The sequence below is a fragment of the Helicoverpa zea genome, chromosome 16 (genome assembly GCF_022581195.2).
Source record: "Helicoverpa zea isolate HzStark_Cry1AcR chromosome 16, ilHelZeax1.1, whole genome shotgun sequence".
In the NCBI taxonomy this organism is placed as follows: domain Eukaryota; kingdom Metazoa; phylum Arthropoda; class Insecta; order Lepidoptera; family Noctuidae; genus Helicoverpa; species Helicoverpa zea.
In genome coordinates this window covers 9,765,964-9,790,042 of record NC_061467.1, presented here as the reverse complement: position 1 = coordinate 9,790,042, position 24,079 = coordinate 9,765,964, and the positions used below count along the sequence as shown (strand labels likewise).

At 38.1% G+C, this 24,079-nt stretch overlaps 2 protein-coding genes across 5 annotated transcripts; one reads left to right on the top strand and one right to left on the bottom strand.

Moving 5' to 3' along the window:
- Positions 1-156: 156 nt before the first annotated feature.
- On the bottom strand, positions 157-2,410 carry LOC124637785 (COP9 signalosome complex subunit 7b). The gene is made up of 4 exons (XM_047174437.1): positions 2,033-2,410; positions 1,419-1,671; positions 833-1,053; positions 157-392 (listed from the first exon to the last, which is right to left on the bottom strand). Exons 1-4 carry the CDS (start codon positions 2,225-2,227, stop codon positions 240-242), a joined length of 822 nt encoding a protein of 273 aa, XP_047030393.1. The 5' UTR covers positions 2,228-2,410; the 3' UTR covers positions 157-239.
- A 460-nt stretch (positions 2,411-2,870) lies between these two features.
- Positions 2,871-21,343, top strand: LOC124637441 (zinc finger protein 605-like). Of its 4 annotated transcripts, none has more exons than XM_047173932.1 (16): positions 2,871-3,491; positions 4,531-4,756; positions 5,477-5,727; positions 6,153-6,306; positions 9,947-10,104; positions 10,319-10,462; positions 11,089-11,276; positions 12,811-13,144; positions 13,443-13,526; positions 15,198-15,312; positions 15,749-15,828; positions 16,007-16,107; positions 16,417-16,537; positions 17,079-17,258; positions 18,107-18,261; positions 19,534-21,343. In XM_047173932.1, exons 1-16 carry the CDS (start codon positions 3,363-3,365, stop codon positions 19,649-19,651), a joined length of 2,538 nt encoding a protein of 845 aa, XP_047029888.1. In that variant the 5' UTR covers positions 2,871-3,362; the 3' UTR covers positions 19,652-21,343. The 4 variants fall into 4 exon arrangements, with proteins under 4 accessions (XP_047029888.1, XP_047029887.1, XP_047029886.1 ...); XM_047173931.1 differs by having other exon boundaries at positions 5,441-5,727; positions 12,811-13,138; XM_047173930.1 differs by having other exon boundaries at positions 5,441-5,727; positions 16,010-16,107.
- The last annotated feature ends 2,736 nt before the right edge of the window (positions 21,344-24,079 follow it).

Sequence of the window (24,079 nt, the reverse complement as noted above, 5' to 3'; positions counted from 1 at the left end):
CTCTTGTAGGTACTCTATTCATAGACGAATACTTCTGTTATTGAAACTATTTCGTTGATACTGATATAAACAAAAATAACGAAACTATAGGCCATAGAATCGTAATAAAAGCTAATGAGACAAGAAAACTATCAGGCCACCAATAAAACAAATATCGAGAGCATACTTAAGTGTTTATTAACAGTATCACAAAAATTACAATATTATTTGTTTAAATATCTATGATTCCAGGTTGGCAGTTATGTGTTCTTCTGCCAGAACTTGGCGGCATTACGGGGAGTCTTGCCTTTGCCAGAATTCTTCTTTGGTGCGGAATGAGTCTCGCTGCCGCCGCCCGTGGCCGATTCATCGTTCTCTGCTTGAGATTTTAATGTTTTCTTTATGTACATTATCTGAAAGTAAATATGTGAATATTAAATCTTGCTGTAAATATTTAGCGTGTTGAATTTGCTGCTTTATCTTTCCCTAGTCATTCTACTGTTGTTTATGATTTATGCTATATAGTGATACAGGTGTCATCATACAACACAGTAAATACAAGACCTACTTTGGATTTTACAGGACCTATTTTATAGTAAGATCCAAAGAAGACCATGCCTTTTTTTTAATATATCCCAAAGAATCCACACATCCTATAAATAAATGCTGATGACCTACTGGGTCACCAGATTCAATAAGGATTTCATTTCACAACAATTCTTTTTATGTGAAAACCACGGCTATGTATTAGGTACCAAAAAGTGATTGCCAACCAGCAACTCTTTGCATATTTCTTTAGGAACAACTATACCAATCATAGAATTTTACATAATCAGGGTTTGATTATACCAACCTCCTGCTCAATAGCCTGTTGATGCCTAATAGACCTTTGCTTATGGTGGTTGGCACGCTGTATGTGCCTATCCACAGAGTTCAGAACAGCTTCACAAGCATTACACCAGTCTGCTAGCACATCGGCTATAGCTGAGGCATCTTCAAGGCGAGCGTCACGGCCGAGAGCGACGTCCACTTCAACTCGCTTGCATTCTTGGTCCAGCTTACCGTGGATTATGTCTGGAAAGTGCAGAATAGTTGGGTAAGTATTTGGATTATGTACAATGTTATTTTGATGATTTAAAAGTAGAATATAAGGAATCTTTTCACCAATTTGACCATTATTTGTTATCAGACACATGTTGGATAGTACAAATCTTGAAAATAATAAGTACATCATTCTTATGGTAAACCTTAATTACTGATGAATGATGGGAGTCGTTGCACCAGAGGAATTTACAAGCAGTCGCAATACCCCTATTGCAACTGCTTGTAAATTCTAATGGCAGATATGTTGCTTTTTACATTAGCTATACCCATGCATACATTCCGCCCTACATATTTAAAATTTTACCATACTTCAATTAGGTATTAAAAAATCTCACCAGCATATATGGCCTCTATGATTAAATCCTCAAGATCCCTCACGTTTTTAATATCTAACTCTTTAAGCAGCACGCTGTAAGGAATACATTTTTCCTGTGTGGCCAGTGTTGCGATAGTCAGATGTTGGAGCTTCTTGCACTGTGCTGGAGTCAGCTCTAGGAAATCAGCCTTGTTCTCTAAGTAATCCTTGTATGTGCCATATGCAAATAGGTTTAGAGTCTTCAGGTGGGTAGCGTAAGGTCCGGTTTCCAACTGAAATCATATTTAAAGATTTAAAAGTTGATGACTATGATACAGTGTGGTGTAATTCTAGGTTGAAAGTGTTAGTAAGCTTAGTGTAATTGGTACCTATGTTTCGATATTTTGTAATTATATCTTCAACAATAGGAATTATCAATGATTTGGGTTAAAAGCCTTTTTCATCATCATCATCATCATCATCAGCCTATCGCAGTCCACTGCTGGACATAGGCCTCTCCAAAAGCCTTTTTATGAAATGGAAATCATTTTAAATCTTGTATAGCCTGCGCCGAAATGGTCAGCGATACAATCCTTATCTCACTAATAAAGCATAGTTTACAATAGTGAAATAGTAAACAGAACGATATATAACCTCCTTTATATTCGGCATTTCCAGAAGTTCTCCGAATACATGGACTCCTGGTGCTTCTAAAACCTGTTTGATGAGCTCCGCGCATGCTGATCCTTTAGCTCCTTTTGCTAATAACACGAACTGCTCCAAAGGATGGTTGGTCGAAAATGATAACAATGAAGAAGGTTCATCTCTGTCCATTGACATCGGGTTCATGTTGAATGCTCAAAAGTTACCTTCTTTATTATGTAAGATAAAAAGTATTCAGTTTCTAAAATCACTGCTTGTTGAATAATGTATCTCTATAAATTGTTACTTTTTCTGTTTTACGACGAAATGAATTTACAACTCGATGCAATTGACAAATTCGCGACCAATCGGACTCGAATCGACAAAAAAATTACTTGACGTTGCGTTTAGTTTACTTTTTTGCACAACTTATGGTAAATATTAACTCAACAGGAAAGTTAAGATTAATCAAAAATGATTTTAATGGATCATAATTATAACATTTAATTAATTTGTCCTTAGCATAATGTCTAAATAAAACATTATTCTTTAAAAGATGTTCATTTTGTTATGCATAAACATAACGTCTTTCATAGTCGATAGTTTTTACCATAGATTCATGTCAACTTTTTATATAAAACTCTTTTTGCAATACAACTTTTTATTTAAAGTGTTATATTTCACATTTTAGAATATAAACGCACCAATCTGTATAATTAATAAAAATACATGAATCACTTTATTGTTAAAATAAAAAGAGAACTATCGACTTTGCTTGTTTGTGTGATTAATTGTCATTGCTATGAATGTGAATGAGTTGAATTTAAAACCCTTAATTGACCATAAACAATAAAATGGCGTCCGGTTTTTTGTGTGTGCGATAAAATTATTGTTTTCATGAAATCATGAGATTTATCTAAGTTTTGGCGAAATAAGTATACTATTTAGTATTTAAAAGCAAAGATGCATAGTTATAGTATGATTAAAGACCTAAATCACGGTTCGTTGGATGAAAATAATGTGCGTGTCAATCCTGCTCATAGCGTCGTTGTCCTATGCCGCCTTTTATATTGAGTTGATTAGACTAATTTACGAAGATTTCTTCGTGTAGACTGGTGTTCGTCAGTCAATAAAAGCATCGTTAACTATGAATTTACATAGATAGTACGTTTTTTGTCGGCATCGTGATCGATGAGTGCGTTGTGCGTTTGTAGTTGTGAAAGCGTACATACATGTTCGCAATGATAAAACTGTCATGAGGACTCTTGTTTACTATCAAATAGCGAATTTGTGTTAGTGATTTAGATTTTTCAATTGTAATGAATTATATTTGTTGTTAAAAATGTGTATGCCAACTCCTAATAATGTTTCGGGCTTCGGAGGCTACTCGTGGGGATTCACGAGTTCGGCAGATCTCACGAAGGGCGAAGTGGAAACACCGAGTAGCTTGAGTTATACATTGGGGAATACGGTACGTATTATAATTTCAACTAACCTTTAAATATCTATCAAACTCGATACATAATGACATTATTTGCATAGTAATTAACTTTCGAAATACAATAGAAATGCTATCTTTGAATGAATTATATCAATTGCAATGAAGTTTTAAAGTTGTTTTGTTCTAATTAGATATTAGTAAGCAATGTTTACATGTTTTGGGGGTTGTCTTTGGTCTATTGCATTTTGTTAAATTTCATTCAAAAATACTATACACACAATTATATTCACATGAAACAACTTACTTGAATGAAAAACATGTTGTATGATTTACATAATACATTCTATCAAAACTACTGTTTTGATAATATTTATGTGTATGAGAAAATTGAGCAACTAATTTGATGTTTTCCTTAGATGCAAGTTCCATTAAATGGCAAAAATGCTTATGTACAAGACTTTAAATAATACAATACTGCACTTTTAGGTGTGAAATGGCCCACTTTAGGGGACAAAGTTGAAAAAGAAATATAGTAATTAAATTCTGTACCCTTCATAATCAAATCAATTCCAAATTAGATTAAGTTTATCACTAAAAACGTTAAACTATAACACAACAGTTGCTTATCTGATGATCTCTGATCTTAGCATAGACATTTGATTTGATTGCTTAAAATTGTCTATCTAAGTTACCATTTAAAATCCTAATAGGTATGTATCGTAATAGGTTTTACAGTTTATAGGTACAAAAAATTCTTGACCAGAGATTATCCTCAAATAGGTATCTACAATGAAATCATCATGCAGAGCTTGTAATATCTATATGATAAGGCTTATTTATAAAACTATATTAAATTATTAGTGGCTTAAAATAATGGTTCAATTAATTAATTGTTATTATTCTATTCACATTGAGTTTTAACTATATTTTTTTTTGTTATCATAAAAAGTCATATCAACATTGTTTATCTTTAGATAAATGCCTACTCAAGTGTAGTATACAAAGACACAATAACATAAACTTTAAAAAGCAGCAATGCCTTACAAAAACTTTGTCTCCTTCATTACAGGTGTCCCCGGAAACAACCCTAACGGTTATGTCCCACAAGACACCGCAGGTCCAAGAAAAAGTCGGTGCGGTCACAGTAGCAGTTTCAAATGCAGGGGCACAATTAACAAGGGTGGTGACTACGGGCACACCGGTATCAGGGAGACGAGCTATGTTTGTAGTCAACGATGCTGCGGCACATACGTTGAATAGAGTTTCACAGCAGAATCAAACTACTACTATTCATAGTGAGTAATGATTTTTTGTTTATATCCTTAGCTCATTTATTTCTTTATCCATCACAATTTGGTTCAAGAAAATATTTCCATCACTCAAATTCTACATGTTTAACCAGGTACTTGCCTGTTAACTGTACTAAATTAGATAATAGTTTTTTCGAGATTGATACTAAATTGTTAGGTGATCTTTATCAGTAGGTCTGACATCAATTCAAAATCATTGATAAAATCATACAATTATATAATATTACTGCTTTGTCTCAGTATAGTTTCATATTTGATTGAAAATGAAGCAGAATTGCAAAATGAGTCAGGATTTTAACTACTAGGTAAAGGAAAATGCTTTATTATATAACACCTAATTTGCCTTCTGATACAAGACTAAAGAGAGTTTCATTCAGCATGACATCATGGCAAGATCATGCGATCATGGAATGTTTTTTTTATCGGAAACCATTTAATGATCCCTCCCGCTGTGGGTTGGCAGCGTGAGGGAGTGTCAGACTCTGACTGACTAAAACCCATCATGTTCCTTCTGAAGCCCTTTATGTACCAGGGCCGCGGTAACTCTTCAAACATCCGAGCCGAGTTCTGTGTTACCTCAAAACGGCTGTTACTCAGCCATATAATCTAATAAGACAGGCAAACTTCCCCAAACAAAATGAAAAACATAACACCCTATATCATTTCCAGCGAACTTAGCAGCTAAGCCGTTTATGACACCAATAGGTCCAATCCAGTTGACTGCCGAAGAATGCAACGAAATATTGATGAAGAGGGCGTTACAAGCTCAGGGGATTGCCACGCCAGTCATTGATGCGTCGCAACTGAACCATACGTTGTTGAACGGAGGGTTGAAGAGTCTGGCTGAAGCGACGGCACAGCAAACCCAAGCGGAGACCATTCAGACCACGACGGTTCATCAGCATCACTTGTTGCATACGAAACAGGAGCCGGGGACGGCGAATAATTCGCCTAAAGTAAGTGTTTTATATTAGTCCTATGGAAAGTTGGAAGATACCATCTTCTTTTGGGACTTGCCAAGAAAATCTTTGTTGAAACCCTACTGTATGAACAATGAACATCCATGAAAAAATCTTGGTAAAAAATTGATTTGTGCAAATTGTTGCAAGTTAAGACTGAGGAAACTATGGCCAAAAAGACGTTTTAGTTCACTCCTCAAGCTAAACCTTTAGTGATGTCATTCTTTTTCATCATACCTACCTTCATTTTCGTACAGCCAAGAATTTCTTATTAGTAGGAAAAGCAGAAGAGATATACATATGGTATATATGCAAATGCTAATGCAAAAAACTTTTCGTAATTTTAATATGTACATATTTCCTCCTTACATTTAATTTTATTACTTCCCAAACTCACAGGTACCATAATAACGTGTTGTTAGACCGTATATTCGCAGACGGAGCTCATGAACACAAACTCGGTGATGACGACAGCGCCCCCTGCCGCGGTGAAGGAGCGACCTTACGGCTGCGACGAGTGCGGCAAATCCTTCCTTCTGAAGCACCATCTTACTACCCACGCTAGAGTACATACAGGTATGTGGAACATGTCTAGTTTTACTGCCGATTTCAATAACTGATCTATCGATTGTTTTCTTACTAGAGTTAGAATTTTAACATTAGCTCCATACAAGTAATGTCAAGTCCCTGTCTTTACTAAGCGAATCAATCGAACGAATATTGGGAATCGACGAAATCGAATATTAGGAACAGGCATTAGTTGTAGAGGTCAAGCTTCTTGTAGGTTAGGTAGGAACTGGACACTAGTGAGACTAAAATCGTTTGAAAACTCATTAAATCACACAGTACAATTGATAAAGGACGTAGAGAACATCTTACCTTACGAAACACTACTCCTTTACGTGATCATCTCCAGTTATCATACCTACAAGATTCTTGGCGTTACTCCCTTCCTCTATTGCAGCGTGTGCCGCGAAAATAAATCAAAACGCGTGTAATATAGGTTTTCTTTAATCACTCTTGTTACATAACTATAACGTGCAGAATTATATCAATAACACCACTTATATTTCATTTCCATTTAATAAATTATCCATTATTTTTACTGTATCTGTAGTAGGCACGTTTTTCAGTAGTGTGAGTTAAGCATGGTGACTGGTGTACAATGATTGGCCTTCTCTGTATAAGGGAGTTCCTTGCCCCGGTCCATGAATTTAACACTCACCATGACAAGACAAAAATCCAAAATTATTGACAAAACAATTTAGCAAATATTTTGGCACCAACAAAAGGCTTATTATAGCTTTATCTAAAATTCTAACGGATGTTAAACCGTGATAATTGTGTTAATTTTGAACCAACAAAGTCTGTTAAATTGCATTTTTTCTTCAGCTTCGGCCCTTGGCACACGACTGGCTTAGTTTTTGACAAAATAAAAAATATTTACGTAAATGTGTAGTAATAAAGTTCCGCAATACGCGGCCCGAAGCCGTGGTGAGTTACTTGAACAATTAATAAGTTCCGGGTTACACCTTTGATAAATATAATAGAATAAAAGTTATGAGAAGGCATACTCGAGCACAATTCTTCTCTTTAGGCGAAAACTCAGGATATTCATTAAGCAAACAAAAAAGTCTGACCTCTGAATCCATATTTGCAGTTTTTTGATACTCCTTGGGGTTTTCCGGCATTTTATATCACAAAAACACTAAAAAGCAAAAAAAAACTAATTTTAGGTGCATCGGCCTAGAAGTCGGTGTCTAATAGATGTTACTAAGTTAATTTTGCCACCGACTTCTCGGCCGATGCACCTAAAATTAGTTTTTTTTTGCCTTTTAGTGTTTTGGAAAGTCGGTTTAATTTTTTTTTTTTAAGTATTTCATGTACAGCTTTTCAGTGATACGAATAGTTGTCACTATCCATATAAGTGGGAAGTTCTCATCAATACAAAGAATATAAGTCCAAATACGAGGCATTTTACATATTCAGTTGTCGAGTTCCCTCGACTTTCTCTGGTCTCCATCATCAGGTCAGCTCCAAACCTTCACTGTTGCAAAGGTCTTGTCAATACAAATAATTTAAGCCCAAACACGAGGTAGTTTGCATATTCAGTTGTCGAGTTCCCTCGGCCCTCTCTGGTCTCCATCATCAGGTCAGCTCCAAATCTTCACTGTTGAATAGTGCTTTTAGGCGTACACCTGAGTGTCAAGTTTTTACCCTATGTATGCCTACAACTTTCGAAGGTTGCCCTCGATTTCTCAGGGTTTCCATCATCAGATCCTGACCTGATGACTATGGGACCAACTGGCAGCTATTCCGAGTCGAACAAAAAAAGAATCACGTCAATCGGTCTATAAACCTCGGAGTAATCGATGTACATACATAGAAAAAAAAAAACATACCGGCCGAATTGAGAACCTTCTCCTTTTTGGGAAGTCGGTTAAAAAACAAATAGGAAGTGGCAAAGGGTTCTAGGTAGCGTGTACCTGAGTGTCTACCTGAGCATCATGTGTGGAACTTACTGCTTTAATTATGTACAAAAAGTTCTGAAAGTTAATACTTAGTGGCAACAGTAAAATAATATTTCAACGCAGACGAATTTACGAGATGTTAAAAGCAAAAAGTAATAAACACCCGTATTGCTGGAACGATAGATCGGCTACAGCATCCAGCGGTGACCTATTTATTTTTATGACTTGAAATGCTTTGAAAACCAATGAAATGTCTTGTGTTAAATAATTGTGACGCATAGCTTAGTTATTGGATGTATATTTAGTCTTTTGATCTAAAAGTTCGAATAGTTACGTGGCCATCGTAGGTAGATCGCCATTTTATTACTTCAGAGGTTGCTATCCAAATCTGCGTTCAATTAATTACAAATATCTAGTCTGATCGGCTGTCCGCTTCATTTCCTAATGCAATCCCTTACGTACTCCCATATGTACTACTCCTATGCACTTCCTGATATTCTCCTATATATGTTGTCCACAGCCGATTGTCGGTCATGGTGGCAGTTCTCATATAAGTAAGGAGATCAGCCAACTGCGCAGGACATATTATAGTGCACAAGCGTTTACGATGTACTCGATAAACAGAATATCAAAATCGTTTCGTTCGGCGCGTCCGCCTTGGTCGATTCAGATCATTCAGTGTTCATTACACATACATTATTTTACTAATGATTAGACTCAGTCTTCGAAAATCACGTTCTGACTATAAAACAAAATTTACGACGGTGCGCTAGTTGGTATCATGAATGAATTCTAAGAATCAGGTTCGCGTTTATGAGTAATTGAATACAGGAAACATAAACTCTAAGGAATTTGTGACAAAGTGACTAAATTGTTGCCTAGTTAGGCTATAAAACGATTTATGAAGTAAACGAGTATTTTGTTTACACAGTTAAATTGAATATGGAAATAAATGCATAGTATGTAATTTGATAGGCACTTACGGACAGTGAGAGTTGGTATTAATGTTACAACCTGATCCTATTCTATTCCTTGCGAAATTAAATCTTATGTGTCCGATGAGACATTCACGTCAAAACAGTCTGAAAAAGGTCATAGGTACGTTTTTTCTGGGTGTTGGATGCTGTTTCCGCGAGACACGGGAACAGCTAGTGGATTATAAGATCACTTAGTTTACATAGACATTTTCAAAAGTTAGAACGTGGCATGTTATGAAGTTCAACATCGAATCGTATCATCTCAACCGTATCATGTAAATGCGTCGTCAGAACGTGGCATGTGTTACAAAGTTAATCATCACCATCTCGTAAATGCGTTTTCGAAAGCCTGACTGCGACTCTAGAGCTGCCTTCAGAAGAAACGTTTCGTATACGTTTCAGTCTTCACTCCCACCCGCTTTATACATATGGGGAGACGTGAAAACATTTTTAAAATAAAAAAAACACGCATAGCAGGAATCGTTTGCGGATATTCCATGCTAAAAAGTAAAAGTAGCAGTATTGTAGTTAGTAGCAGTAGCCCAGCGTGCGTACTCGGCGCTCTGTTTCAGGCTCGCGGCCCTACGCCTGCCCCCACTGCGCCAAGACATTCGCGCACAAGCATTGCCTCAACACCCATCTCTTACTGCACACTACTAACCGCCCGTACCGCTGCCCCGAATGCAAGAAATCCTTCACGCTCAAACACCACCTACTCTCACATTCACGGGTAAATAATAACATGTCCTTTTTAATTAATATTCGTAGGTGAAAGGCCCCATGTCTGCGCACATTGCGGCAAGGCGTTTGCGAGGAAACACTGCCTGAATACGCATTTGCTGTTGCACTCGGCCCAGAGGCCGTATAGGTGTCACGAGTGTAAGATGGCGTTTACGTTGAAACATCATCTTGTTACGCATTCTAGGGTGAGTTTTTTGTAGATCTGTACAGAAATACATACTTGGTCAATTAAACAAGGAGATGATTATTCTTCCTTATTTTGCCTGTAAACCATGTCCATTGTTTCAAATCAACTTAGATCACAAAGTTCACATGTCTTCTTGTAGTAAAAAGGTTCTCTGGGACCACTAATAACGCATTATTTACCTCATATTTCACGTGATTTCTCTCCACTTGCAGGTGCACAGTCGTGAACGTCCGTTCGTGTGCAACGAGTGCGGGCGCGGGTTCCCGCTGAAGCGGCACCTCGTGACGCACAGCAAGTACCACGCCGGCGAGCGGCCCTACGTCTGCAGCGACTGCGGGGAGAGCTTCGCGCAGAAGGTAGTTAGCCACTACCTTAGAAATAGACTAGAAATTCAATGAAATTTTTTGGTCACAACAACCTTAAACTTAGTGGCTTCTGACCTCAAAGATTTACATGTAAGAGGAGCTGTGGTCGCTTTGTCATATCTGTGTCATAAATGTGTCTTTTTAGGTTTAATATTGATATATTTAAATATTTATTTAAAGTTCCTATATAGTTCCTATATAATTCATTGTTTTACTTTTTGCATACGTACAACTACCATATGAATGCTGAGTTTACCTGTAACTGGTTGTGTACTATTGTTTATCTGTTTTGCTTGTTTTTTATGTTTATGCTATTGTATTCAATTGTTGGTAAACCAATAAATAAATAAATACACAATTACATTGATCTTTCGACCCGTACGACACCCCTTTTATCAGACGGTCATAAATTCTCTTTGGTCCTCTATATAATTCAGCTCATATCGACTGTACTCGCGGAGCACGGGCGTTCCGCGTCGCTGTCAAACGATGATCTAGCGCCTCATATGTGCTCCGGCTCCGGGCGTTCGTAGTGATAGCCCGTACAGGTTTCGCGGATAAGCTGTGAAGCGAGCCTAAATATCCATATACCTAACAAAAGTTTATCTATCCCCCAGGAGCACCTAGTAATGCACAGCCGCTTCCACGGTTCCCTCTCCCCGTACGTGTGCGGCGACTGCGGGCTGACGTTCGCGCGCAAGTTCCAGCTCGTCAACCACGGCCGCGTGCACGGCCGCGTGCCCCACGCCTGCCCCGTCTGCGGCAAGGAGTTCCTGCAGAAGCGGACGCTCGTCACGCACATGAAGTGAGTAGTGTTCCAGCTCGTCACCCGTGCCCCACGCCTGCCCCGTCTGCGGCAAGGAGTTCCTGCAGAAGCGGACGCTCGTCACGCACATGAAGTGAGTAGTGTTCCAGCTCGTCACCCGTGCCCCACGCCTGCCCCGTCTGCGGCAAGGAGTTCCTGCAGAAGCGGACGCTCGTCACGCACATGAAGTGAGTAGTGTTCCAGCTCGTCACCCGTGCCCCACGCCTGCCCCGTCTGCGGCAAGGAGTTCCTGCAGAAGCGGACGCTCGTCACGCACATGAAGTGAGTAGTGTTCCAGCTCGTCACCCGTGCCCCACGCCTGCCCCGTCTGCGGCAAGGAGTTCCTGCAGAAGCGGACGCTCGTCACGCACATGAAGTGAGTAGTGTTCCAGCTCGTCACCCGTGCCCCACGCCTGCCCCGTCTGCGGCAAGGAGTTCCTGCAGAAGCGGACGCTCGTCACGCACATGAAGTGAGTAGTGTTCCAGCTCGTCACCCGTGCCCCACGCCTGCCCCGTCTGCGGCAAGGAGTTCCTGCAGAAGCGGACGCTCGTCACGCACATGAAGTGAGTAGTGTTCCAGCTCGTCACCCGTGCCCCACGCCTGCCCCGTCTGCGGCAAGGAGTTCCTGCAGAAGCGGACGCTCGTCACGCACATGAAGTGAGTAGTGTTCCAGCTCGTCACCCGTGCCCCACGCCTGCCCCGTCTGCGGCAAGGAGTTCCTGCAGAAGCGGACGCTCGTCACGCACATGAAGTGAGTAGTGTTCCAGCTCGTCACCCGTGCCCCACGCCTGCCCCGTCTGCGGCAAGGAGTTCCTGCAGAAGCGGACGCTCGTCACGCACATGAAGTGAGTAGTGTTCCAGCTCGTCACCCGTGCCCCACGCCTGCCCCGTCTGCGGCAAGGAGTTCCTGCAGAAGCGGACGCTCGTCACGCACATGAAGTGAGTAGTGTTCCAGCTCGTCACCCGTGCCCCACGCCTGCCCCGTCTGCGGCAAGGAGTTCCTGCAGAAGCGGACGCTCGTCACGCACATGAAGTGAGTAGTGTTCCAGCTCGTCACCCGTGCCCCACGCCTGCCCCGTCTGCGGCAAGGAGTTCCTGCAGAAGCGGACGCTCGTCACGCACATGAAGTGAGTAGTGTTCCAGCTCGTCACCCGTGCCCCACGCCTGCCCCGTCTGCGGCAAGGAGTTCCTGCAGAAGCGGACGCTCGTCACGCACATGAAGTTAGTGTTAGGAAAACTACATAAAAAACATAAATTCTTTAACTTTGAGTGAGATAGCATTCGTTAAAAAAAATCCTGTAAGCAGGTAGCTAAATATTAAAAAAAGCATCCGCTCAGGTGAAAAGACGGCAATTACTAACACCAAATTTTTGTCCAAAATGCTGACCCTATATATTAGAGTCGGTCATTCGATGTAGGTATATAATCATATTTTTATTTTGAAAATCAAGCACTAACATTTCTTCATTTATTAAATCGAGAACTTAAAAAATCAAACATTATTTAATTTTTACACTATTCGCTCTCTTCCAGAATCCACACGGGAGAAGGAGCAGTAGCATGCTTAGAATGCGGCGAGGCCTTCAAATGCAAATCAGAGTTACAACAACATTGCAAAATAACGCGGCACTGTCTCACCACAAGCCAATCGCAACAGCAACAGCAGCAACAACAACAACAGCAACAACAACAGCAGCAACAGCAACAACAAGCGCAGCAACAGGCGCAACAACAGGCGCAGCAACAAGCGCAACAGCAAGCGCAGCAACAGGCCCAACAACAACAACAACAGCAGCAGCAACAGCAACAACAACAGCAACAAGCAACTGTGATAAAACAAGATGACTTTAAACCGCAAATTGTACAGGTTACTCTTATTACTATGTAGGTTTAATATGTTGAGGTAGGATTTCAGGGCAACTAAATCCAGACTATATTTACAACTAGCTGTTTTGCCGCGGTTTCAAGAGCCTCCCTGGTGAACTACTTCTCGTACCCGAAACCCGAAAATATAGTAGTATACAGTCTAGTTTCCCAACAGTTAAGAATTTTTCTTATGGGTCCAGTAGTTTCGCCTTTAGGCTACAAATATAATAAAAAACACTTCTTTGTTGAGATTTAGGAGATAAATGCGATGTTAATTAATGTGATTGTTTTGTTTGTAGGTGATAGGCGCAGACGGACAAATAGTGTCGGAAAAGTCGCCCGGCTACGCGTGTCCTGAGTGCGGATCGTGTTTTAACACTAAGGTACATCCTATTTATAGCAAAAGATAGATTAATATAACCCTTACCCTCTTATTATAAAAACTGCCGCAAGTAGTGGTTTAAACCCGACTGAAGACGTCTTGGTTTGTTACGGTACTTACGATAGTCTTCACATCCTTATTACAAAACGTAGACTAAGAGAAGACTGTTTAGTACTTCGATTTGTCTATGGTTCAAATAATATCCACAGATTATAAGCAACAAATATTTAAATCATTCGTTCAATCGTTCCGAATTCTATGCGCAGTTCCTTTTTACATTATTTTGTTAAGTCTATTTTGATGAAAAATAAATAACTATGATAATAAAAAAAATATCTCTGCAGTTGAAAATATTACTTTTTATTATTTAAAGGTAATTTTATATTTCTAGTATCTTTTAACGATATACATATGATCCAATTATTCTCTTTTAAACAACTATCGAGTTTTCGCGTATAACGGAACGTCAGCGCGCGTTTCCGAGTTGTTTTGTTTTTAGGTTAGAAATAATTTGGATTATTTTCATCCCGATTTAAATGATTAAATAAGACGTTGTGCATCTAATTAGGACCTCTTCAAAATTAAGTGCACAATAACTTACACACAGAATATCGTGTGCATTAAATTACCAAAATAAATGAAACATTTGAAACAACATAAAAGTAGAAAATTATATTTTATTCCGATGTCTATTTATACAGTCAAATGCACTGATACATGTTGGACACTGTTCTTCATCACACAATCTTGTTCCCTTTCTCATCTAGGCATTTTTCTACATTTTAGCAAGCTTCCAGTCTTTTACAAACATTGCATATTACTGGCAGAGATACGGCGTGCAAAACGCCAAAATAGTCTTGAATCTGTAAATAAACAATAGACTGTATGATAATCTAATATATTTTCGGAGTTTCATCAAAATCTATGTGGTAGTTTATGCGTGGAACATAAACAAACATCCATAATAAAAACTTTGACTCTTATACAATTAATTAGGATGTTTTGGCAACCTACTTGCACTGTAAAGGCTACTTACTTTATGGCGAGCCCAGTTGAGCATCATAGGATCATCCTGGATTATCATCATGCATTCAATTGACTATTATTTCGAAAAACGTAAATCGATATTTATATCGAAAATTGTCGTCAGGTAATTTGAAGAGATTTTGTCGATGACGCATTCTGTTGGGTCCCCGGACACTCTCAATAGTATTCTAACACATCCAAGTATTCCAAATCACACATATTTATATCCACTTTCGTTTTTTTCATCACAAAACAAATAACCTCAAAAGTAAATAATGTCGGCATTTGACGTTTGTCGACTAAGTACTGCAGATAAACTAGGGGGCTCGATGGTTTATCTTTTGTACTACAGATAGTAATAGGACTTGCGATAAACTGCGTTTTGTAATAACGTTTTTTCAAGGTCGTACTTAAAGGTGGATTAAAGGTAGTACAAAAGCCGATACTTATTTGATACCGCGTTTTATAATAAGAGGGTTATTGTTCTGAAAGTAAATTTTGAGTAAGAATAAAAACTCATAGAAATAGGTTTGTGAAAACAGTTGAGGTATCTTGTAAGGCACATTTTTGTGATTGAAGTTGTATCTAAACTGTAGTAGCTAATATTATGTACAATATAATAAATTATATATTTTCACTATTACAGGAGGCGTTATCCCTGCATGTCCGTCTGCACGCGGGTGACCGCACGTGTGTGACGGACTTATGTGCTTTGACTGCCGCCCTACAGCCCGGGCTTGTCGCCGCACATCAACAACATAGTAAGTATACATATACTCTGTTGTAGTAAGATAATGTTCTATATTGCTTATTAAACAAACAAAGAGGTTATCATCTGCCTAGTCATGAAAGCCTTAGTCAGAACTGGTTTTCATTCTAACCGCATGGAGCTGAGTATCAATAGAGCGTCTGCTTATCTGAACTCCTAAATCTAGTTACTTGAAAATTCGATTACCTTGGTAGGGCTAGCTGTCAGACTTTCTGGCATCTGATTATTTGTAACGACTGCCAAAGATGTTCAAATGACAGCCAGGAAATGTAATATGGCTTCACTTGTTATGACAAGATCGACTGACCGTGCCCCTAGCTCTTCCAACAACATAATTATTATAATTTAAAAAAAACATTGTAGTTAATATAGTAGTTGTTGTTGTATTTACTATATGAGCTAACTAAAGGATACCAAATGATTTTCAGGTTTCATAGTTCCAGACCAACCTATACAGATAATTTCTTCTAACCCCAACAACGTAGTGCATACGCAAGTTATAGCTGCGGTGAGTTGCATTCATTATTAGTAAATAATAAATAAATGTGATTATTTCGAAAATACTTTCAGAAATAAGCGGAAATCTCACATACATAATAATACATTCGGAATATTTTTCAATATTTAAATATTCAATATGTCGTTTTTTAGAGATTATGTATTAACAATGTAACGTGTTGTTTTAGCAGAATCATCAAATAACGGCTCCCAGACCGAAGATCCACTTTTGTGGAGACTGCGGGAAGGGATTCGCGGCTAAACACGGTCTTTTAGCGCATCAAAGAAGGTATGAACTACTTTTATTTTCTGCGCTCTGTAAGAATACAGTAAAAGACTTATATTGATACCTGTAAAAACAATAGCATAATTAGTCGATTTTATAACAATGTACTATCGATCGACAAATAACCTTGCTGCTCTGAAGTTGGCTACTAGTGGTGCCAATAGCGAAAATATTTGAAAAACAAAACCCTTACCCATTGTAGTCATTATGTGACTAATTCAGAGCTGAAAAATCATCATTATGACCATCATGAACTCATTAATTAGCAGCTCACTTCAGAGCGGCAAAGTGATTGTTTGTCCCTTCTTGCAGACACCCGGACGGCAGCTGCACGCTCCGCACGCACGTGTGCGACCAGTGCGGGAAGGCGTTCTTCCAGAAGAACCACCTCATGCTGCACCAGCGCCAGCACATGGACCTGCCGCCTAGAAATGTGAGAAGATTTTGTATGTTTTATAGGAATAGATAATAATTGTGATAGTCTGACAATCGTTATAGTTATCGGCACGGATATTGGGCTATGACCTTCACCGGCGCAGAAACGATTTATTGGTTTATTGCCTTATGTGTACAGTGCGCAAAGCGATCCCCACTCTTCCGCCGAGAGCCCAACATCCGTGCCGATACCTATACTAGCAAAGGGAATTGTGATGCCCAGGTACAGTTCTCGTAAGTGGTCCGGGACTAAATTCCGAGCACATGTAGCGCTTGTGTCGATATTTCTCGTGTGCTCTCTGTCACGTAAACCTAATACCTAAAGTAGGTTTCTGCGCAGCAACTCGCGCAATTCCGTGAAGATTAAAAGTTTGGCGAGAATTTCATAAATGGTTTGAAATCAGCTGACGCTCCATGTTCAATACTTGATCTCATTCTACATTCGATAAGTAAAGAAGTCGACCCTGATATAAGTAGGAAAAGTTTCCAAAAACATACATAATAAACTCAGGTTATAAAAGATCTAATTTCACCAACAGAGTCAACCAGTAAACACGTCGCAACAAGCAGCTCAACAAGCAGCACAACAGGCCGCGCAACAAGCGCAACAAGTACAGCAACAAGTGCAACAGCAGGTGCAACAACAGCAACAGGTGCAACACCAGAACAGTCTCGAAATGGACCAGCAGGACCATCAGCAGGCCACACATATACAAGTTGTGAGTTACTTTCAACATGACCTATAATATAATGATTATTTTCATCAAGCTGTGCATCTAGGACAGGTGCAACTGCAACAATAACATAATAGACCTTATGAATATGAACATCTTTTACTACCAACCATGGTTATGTTTTTCTTGCAGAATTTTTAAAAATAATTATCCCGTTGTATGTCAGAGTGCAGATACGTGAGACACAATTAATTAATTTACTATTATTTTGTAATTAGCAAGATACAAGAGGCTAAGGCACTTAAAAAAAGAAAGTTGATCGCATATTAACTAAAGTCTCAATTATGAGAAAAAAACACTGAAAAAAAAAACAGACGAACCAGGCTCTAATTAACACCTCTCAAGTTCCTTTTACTTGTTTAGATTCAAGTAGTGCCCAAGTCCAAAGCAAGGAATAGAAAATATGTAAAGAAGTCGAATCTTTGAGTCAGTTATTTTTATGGAGAAATACTTGTAAGAATTTTGAAATATGTTAATTTAGTAGATGTAAATTGTATAAAATTACAGTTGAAATAGTAGTAGGTAGTTATTATTACTGAGTAAGTTACATGTTTAGTTAGTTATTTTTGAGTTTTCGATAATTTTAGAAAAGAATTAATTTTAGGATTTTCTTTAGTGGCATTGAAAAATAGGAAATGGAAGATTTTTAGATTGGTTTTATTAGCATCATTTCGCATTTTACAAATTCCATATGGAAGGATTGGTATCACATGTATTGATAGAGGATATTGATAGACCTTTATTGATAGTACATGTAGTCAATTTCACATCGCAGGCCATCTATTGTTAATGAATTAGTTAACACCTAGTTAACTTTATTTCATGTTCCGCAGGTAACAAACAGATCAGGTCAGGTGATCGGCAACCAGATAGTGGTGGGTGGGTTAGGCACGCGGCGGCTGGTGACGCCGCTGCAGCTGCTGGGCCGCGACGTCAAGCCGCTCGCGCATCTCACGCACAAGCACAACCAGCGGCAGCATACCACCAGGTATTGTAATAACGTCTGGAATATTTTATGAAAGACCATGAATATAGGGGTTATTAACCTTTTCAGCACTGCTCCATTCCTCTCCCAAAATTATTACATATGTAGCCTTTGGAGTCTTTTTCTGGTCTAACTGGATGCAGCCGAGTATCAGTGAGCCACATTGAGCATTTGCCTATCTAATCTCCTTAACCCAGTGAGCACCAGTGAGTTACTGGTAAAGTCTGACAACCAATAACTCGAAACCCCTAAGGGCTTCTAACTAACTGTTATTGGTTGTCAGACTTTTAGGCTTCTGACTACCCGTTACGACGGCAAAAGATATTCAAATCACCATTTTGACGTGCCTTCCGTAACAAGATGGTGGCCCATCCACTGACCGACCGTGCTAGGCGTTTACAATGGATCGGTTCGTGAGCCTGTTACAAAGCTCCTACATTATCGTATATCAGCATAAAAATGACAGCACAATGCACCTAACTAACCATGTCAAAAATCACATCCATCTAAATCAGTGGTTCTTAACCGGTGGTCCGCGGACCACTGGTGGTCCCTGGAGGCATTCCAAGTGGTCCGCGAAGCTTAGCTTCGCGACGTTGCTATACGTTATCTAACTTAATTTTTATCTACTTATAATTGCGAGCGGGGGTTTTGGCATGGACGTATAACGGGTGTGTCGTACCTAGTTCACGAAAATATATGTTTGGGCTACAGTTTACGTAATTTTGATTTTGAGTCTTAAAAAATAATTAAAATTTCGCGCTCGCTTCGCTCGCGTATTCAGAAACTGTATGCCCTTATTTTGGCATTTGTCAACAAACAAAAAGTTAAGTACGTTTGGGCTAAATTTTACGAAATTTTTGTTTTAAGTCCGACAAAATTTCGTGCTCGCTTCGCTCGCGTATTCAGCATATTATTTTTGCATTTGTCAAGAAACAAAAAGTTAAGTACGTTTCGGCTACATTTTACGTAATATTTGGTTTAAGTCCGATAAAAATTTCGCGCTCGCTTCGCTCGCGCATTTGGAAACTCCATAGGCAAGGTTTTCTTTATTTGCATTTGCTTACCTACACAACTGCCGACATGCGTTTAGCTTTGAGTAGAACGGACCCAAAAATTCAGTTTTTTTTTTTTTGATAAATAATAAAGAAATTAGTGCTAATTTAGGTAAACCGATGAGGTGGTCCCCGGCAAGACAAACTTTAGTTAAAGTGGTCCCTCATGTCAAAAAGGTTAAGAACCACTGATCTAAATAAACCGTTCTTCCTCCCACAGTGGTGACGCGAAAGAAGTAGGAGGCCTCGTGTTATCAGCGGGTCGGACAGGCCTCATCAAGTACGAGATCTCCCTCCCGCCCCCCACGTCCGTGGTGCAAGTGCAACAATTGGATTGAGTGAAGCGTGAACCAGACGAACCTATGGTCGTTTGGCTCAAAAAGTGATTGTGAACGTTATAGTGAAGTGTTAGAGTATGCTTGTGTGGGGAATTGTCTTGTGGGAGTATAGTGGTGAGTTTATTTTTTTTTTTTAGTTGGATCTAAATGTATTGTAGAGGAAGGGAGGAGCCATATCTGTGGAGTGCCTACTGTTGCAGATTGAAATTCCTTGGGTCAGAAGCAAAACAACAGAATCAGACATGATTCTGTTTGTTGTGATCTGATTCTGTTATGTTTTGCCAGAGATTAACAACAATTTGGGTATCAGATTTTTATTTGAAAATATCACTGTAAAATGAGAAAATAATGTCTATGTTGAATGTCTCAATATAAGTACAAATTCGCTGGTTCGTTCGACATTTTGTAATCTATAGCCTAAATACGAAAAAAGAGGCAATGTAACTAAGATTGTAGTGTAAAAGTTACTCAAAGATCCAAGAAAAATAAAAATCTTTGATTCCCAAAAAGCTTATATTTTCTAATCTAAAAACGCAAAGATCAAACGCAACTTTAACAAAGAAGTACTATCAAGGACAAAACTTATATCCAACAATACAATTCTCATACAAGCATACTCTCAACACAAAAACTAAAAAGGAACATTTTGTATAAATAAAGTGCAGGACAGCGCGACTGACGACTTACGGCGAGTGTACATACAGTGGAATGGGTTGTTATTGGATCATTTCCCTTGCAAGGACGTTTGGTGCAAAATGGTTGCTATAGGCTTTGTTATGTGCGAATATTAATAATGAAATAGTTGAGAAAAATGGTACATGTTTTACTTTTACTGTATTTGGAAAGCAGTTAAACCAGTTATTTATCTTATTTAGAGACATCCATTGTTGTTTTAATAAATCTTATCTGATTTTATTTAATGTTTCGCACATACCAAAGCCTTAGTAACCATCTAAGCCAAATTGAACTAAAATCTAAGCCTAAATTAAAAAAAATATATAATGCCAATAGATCGGAAAGCTTTATTTAATGTTTAGACGTCTGCCTTACATTAGAGCCTTAATTTTATCGTTGTTTGTCCTATAGGTGTAGAGTACAGAAACTACTTAATTTCGATGGCAATAACGCGTAACTGATTCATTTGTGTATATTAGTGAATGTTCTAAAATTTAGAACATTGGCGTGTATAAAGACAAGGTATAGGAGACGTGTTTTGTGTATTATAGTCTAGCATAAGGGCAACTTACTATAGTTTGTAATCTCTTGTACATATCAACGTTTTTACGGCACTGAGCGGCGGTTTTTGTAATAAAATGTACAATCTATGTAGGTTCCAGCATTTAAGTTTTGGGTTATTGTTGAATAAGATTTTTCAGACATGTTACAGGTGTAATTATTAAAGTTTTCTTGGACCTAAAGTACGCACACTTAATTAAGATTAACGAAAATATTGTTAGAGAAAATTGCTAGTATTATTTAATTTTCCCATTAGTCATTTCACTTTAGTCTTTAAACACCTGTAACATGTCCGGCAAATACATTTCAACCGTTATTATAATTTAGGTGTCACGTCGAATAAGCTTTCTTTAAGTACATATAAATAAATCAGTTTACTTCATTTGTTACAAAGTTGTGGCAGTATGGGAGGAGTATAATGTGCAATCAAAATTCAAGATTAAATAAATTTATAGATCTGAGTTTTTATTTTAAAAAGGATTCACTCTTTTTAAGGCAACTTGGCTGAATGAGCTTTATTCCTTTGGGTTTTTTAATCTGTATTGTTCAGTTCCATCTACACAGGTGTTGTAGTATCTTAGTATTGATTGCTAAATAATTGTGAACTGTGTTCAGCAAGTTGCGTCATGAGTGTTCAAACTAAAATAGACTGTAAGCTCTGCTGTTTAAGGTCCCAACTGTATTTGATGTGCCACATCTCAAATATTATCAATTTTAATATAAAAAGTAATGATGTTTGATTGTCTCTATAAATTTTATTAGTTGCATTAGCCAACAATTGTACTTAATTGTCAATAAATTATAAATAAAAATACTCATTTCAAAAGGTGCATTCCAATAAATTTAGGTGCGAGTGGCACAAAGTCTTCCATAAACAATTGGTATCGTAAACAGCATTGCAAACTTACCAGAGTTAAAAAATAGCGCTCGTCTATTATTTTTGGTATATCTAAATTGAGTATCTAGTCTGTGATAGGGAATGAATTGTTCTGTCCGTAATATGTTGCTCTGTGGTTTTGATAATTTATGTAGGTAGTTTTAATGCAAAAATATGGGTAGTGTTTGTGTCAATTGAAACTATTTTTGAATGATTGTTTTGAAATAGACTGTATGGTACATAATCATGTATTGTTAGCTGAAATTATGCGAATACAGAATTGTGACATTTCAGTTTGTACAAGCTCATAACTAGTTTTGTATAATGAGACACCAATTTAAATGCATACAAGAATATGTACTGATTTATGTTATTTGTGTCAACCCACGTGTAAAAGTATCCAAACCCATTTCTGAAAAAACGATTTTTATCTTAATAAAATAAATCTTCCATTATCATGACTTCCATTTAATGCAAACAATAATTTGTATACAATTTATTTGTACCGAAATAATACCTAATGTTAGATTTCGACATATTACGGACAGAAAACTTCGAGAAATCTGCTTACAAGTTTGTATGTACAGAGTATTATTGAGTTTTAATGCATTATTATAGATGTTTTATCGCACGAAAGCGAGTCAGACATACTTGTGTATGTTAACATACATGCACATTGTCTTTGTGTGACTCGGCGACTCGACCAATACTGAGCGTTCCCGAGCTTACGCATACAAAGACGATGTGCTTGTACTTTCACACACACAAGTATGGGTCACCCGCTTTCCTGAGATAAAACATCTATACAATAAATATAAATGTCTGGTACACCAGAATAACTTCCATATTGTATGTTTCTTTTATATTTTTGAGTCTTGACAAGTGGTTTGCCATTAACTTACATGTAAATATTATAGTGGATATCTACAAGGTGTTGATTTGCATTTGTGCCATAGTTCAGGAGGAGGACATACAATACGTAAATAATCGATTGGAATTACAGTAGATTGGAAATAACTAATATGCACTGCTTTTTTTGTCATTGTAATGTCGTGGTATTTCCGAAGTAATCCAATTTTATGAATGAAATTTATGAGTGATCGTTGCGTATGCTTTGTGTTTGCGTTTGTGTGAGGGTGCAGCACGGTTTTAACGCCAGTAACATACGCGCCAAGTTTAAATAAGGCTGGATAACATTTATGGAATTCCGAAAAAAAATGAAAGAAAAAAAATTACGTACCAATTTTTTTATTGATTTGGGTCGAGAATCATTAGCATAATTACCTCCTTGAATATGGCACGGATGCAAATCAACAGCTTGTATAATTTTTATATTAAATGAGAATATACATACCGTAATCATGTTTTTGTATTATTTTCACCCCTTTTACAAACTGAGTTTTATTACGAACATAGACAACAAAACGACTTGACCCGAAGTCTCAATTTCTTGACCTATACGCCATTAGGTTGAGGGTTCAACACTTTCGCCCTCAAATCCCAGGAGTCCCTAAAAAGAGATTCTTTTACCGACGAAATAAGTTCCCAAAGTGTCCCACATTCAAAGGGACGCTATCTGCGTACATTTTTCAAAAACTTCTCGTACCCACCAGGGGGTCATAAAGTTGTTGTATATTCAGTTGTCCAAATTGTTCAGTCCCTTTAGTACGTTTGGTGAGATTGCCGGCGTTTTATGAAGGATGCTAAATTGGGGAGGTCTGTTGAGGATTTTGTTACTAGATTGTATGACCACGATTAATTTTCTTTTGGGTCGTTGATAATGCATTCCAGGCATACAATGTAGGCTTTACAGTACACTCAGACGTGCCATAAGCAATGAGAAAAATTGATTTTAGTTTTTTTTACTACACCAAACGCACCTTGTAATCAGGTCAATCTTAAATTGAAACCTTTTGAGTCCCCAGACCTATTTACATACATAAGCACTTTGTAGTGTAACCTAAGTACAGTCAGTAGAAAAAACAAGATTTTCAAAAATAGCCAATAACATAAAGGGTCATAATTTCTCAACAACCCAAACGTCTTTTTACTAAAAATCCTGAACTTAAAATGAGTAAGTACATGAATACTCTGGTAAGTAAGTTATCGACGACACGGTGTGAGTCAGTTCTGAAAAAATAGTAAGTAGTTCAGCTACCTTTGAACCTAACTGTACCTACTGTCTACATACATTTCTCAGTTCAGTCACGGATCAAACTTACCCGAATGTGCTACCCCAATAAAAGATCCCAAGTTCCTAACTCCACTTGTCAAAGGGGAAAATCCGAAAATAAAGTGATTGGTCTGAAACAAGC

Excerpts from the sequence above, each read along its gene's own strand:
- LOC124637785 (XM_047174437.1), bottom strand. The coding sequence starts at position 2,227 with ATGAACCCGATGTCAATGGACAGAGATGAACCTTCTTCATTGTTATCA. Across the intron at positions 1,672-2,032 it reads AAATGCCGAATATAAAGGAG|TTGGAAACCGGACCTTACGC; the intron begins GTTATATATCGT and ends ATATGATTTCAG. Across the intron at positions 1,054-1,418 it reads CATAGAGGCCATATATGCTG|ACATAATCCACGGTAAGCTG; the intron begins GTGAGATTTTTT and ends TGCACTTTCCAG.
- LOC124637441 (XM_047173929.1), top strand. The coding sequence starts at position 3,363 with ATGTGTATGCCAACTCCTAATAATGTTTCGGGCTTCGGAGGCTACTCG. Across the intron at positions 4,757-5,440 it reads TCAAACTACTACTATTCATA|CGAACTTAGCAGCTAAGCCG; the intron begins GTGAGTAATGAT and ends TATCATTTCCAG. Across the intron at positions 6,307-9,946 it reads CCACGCTAGAGTACATACAG|GTGAAAGGCCCCATGTCTGC; the intron begins GTATGTGGAACA and ends TAATATTCGTAG.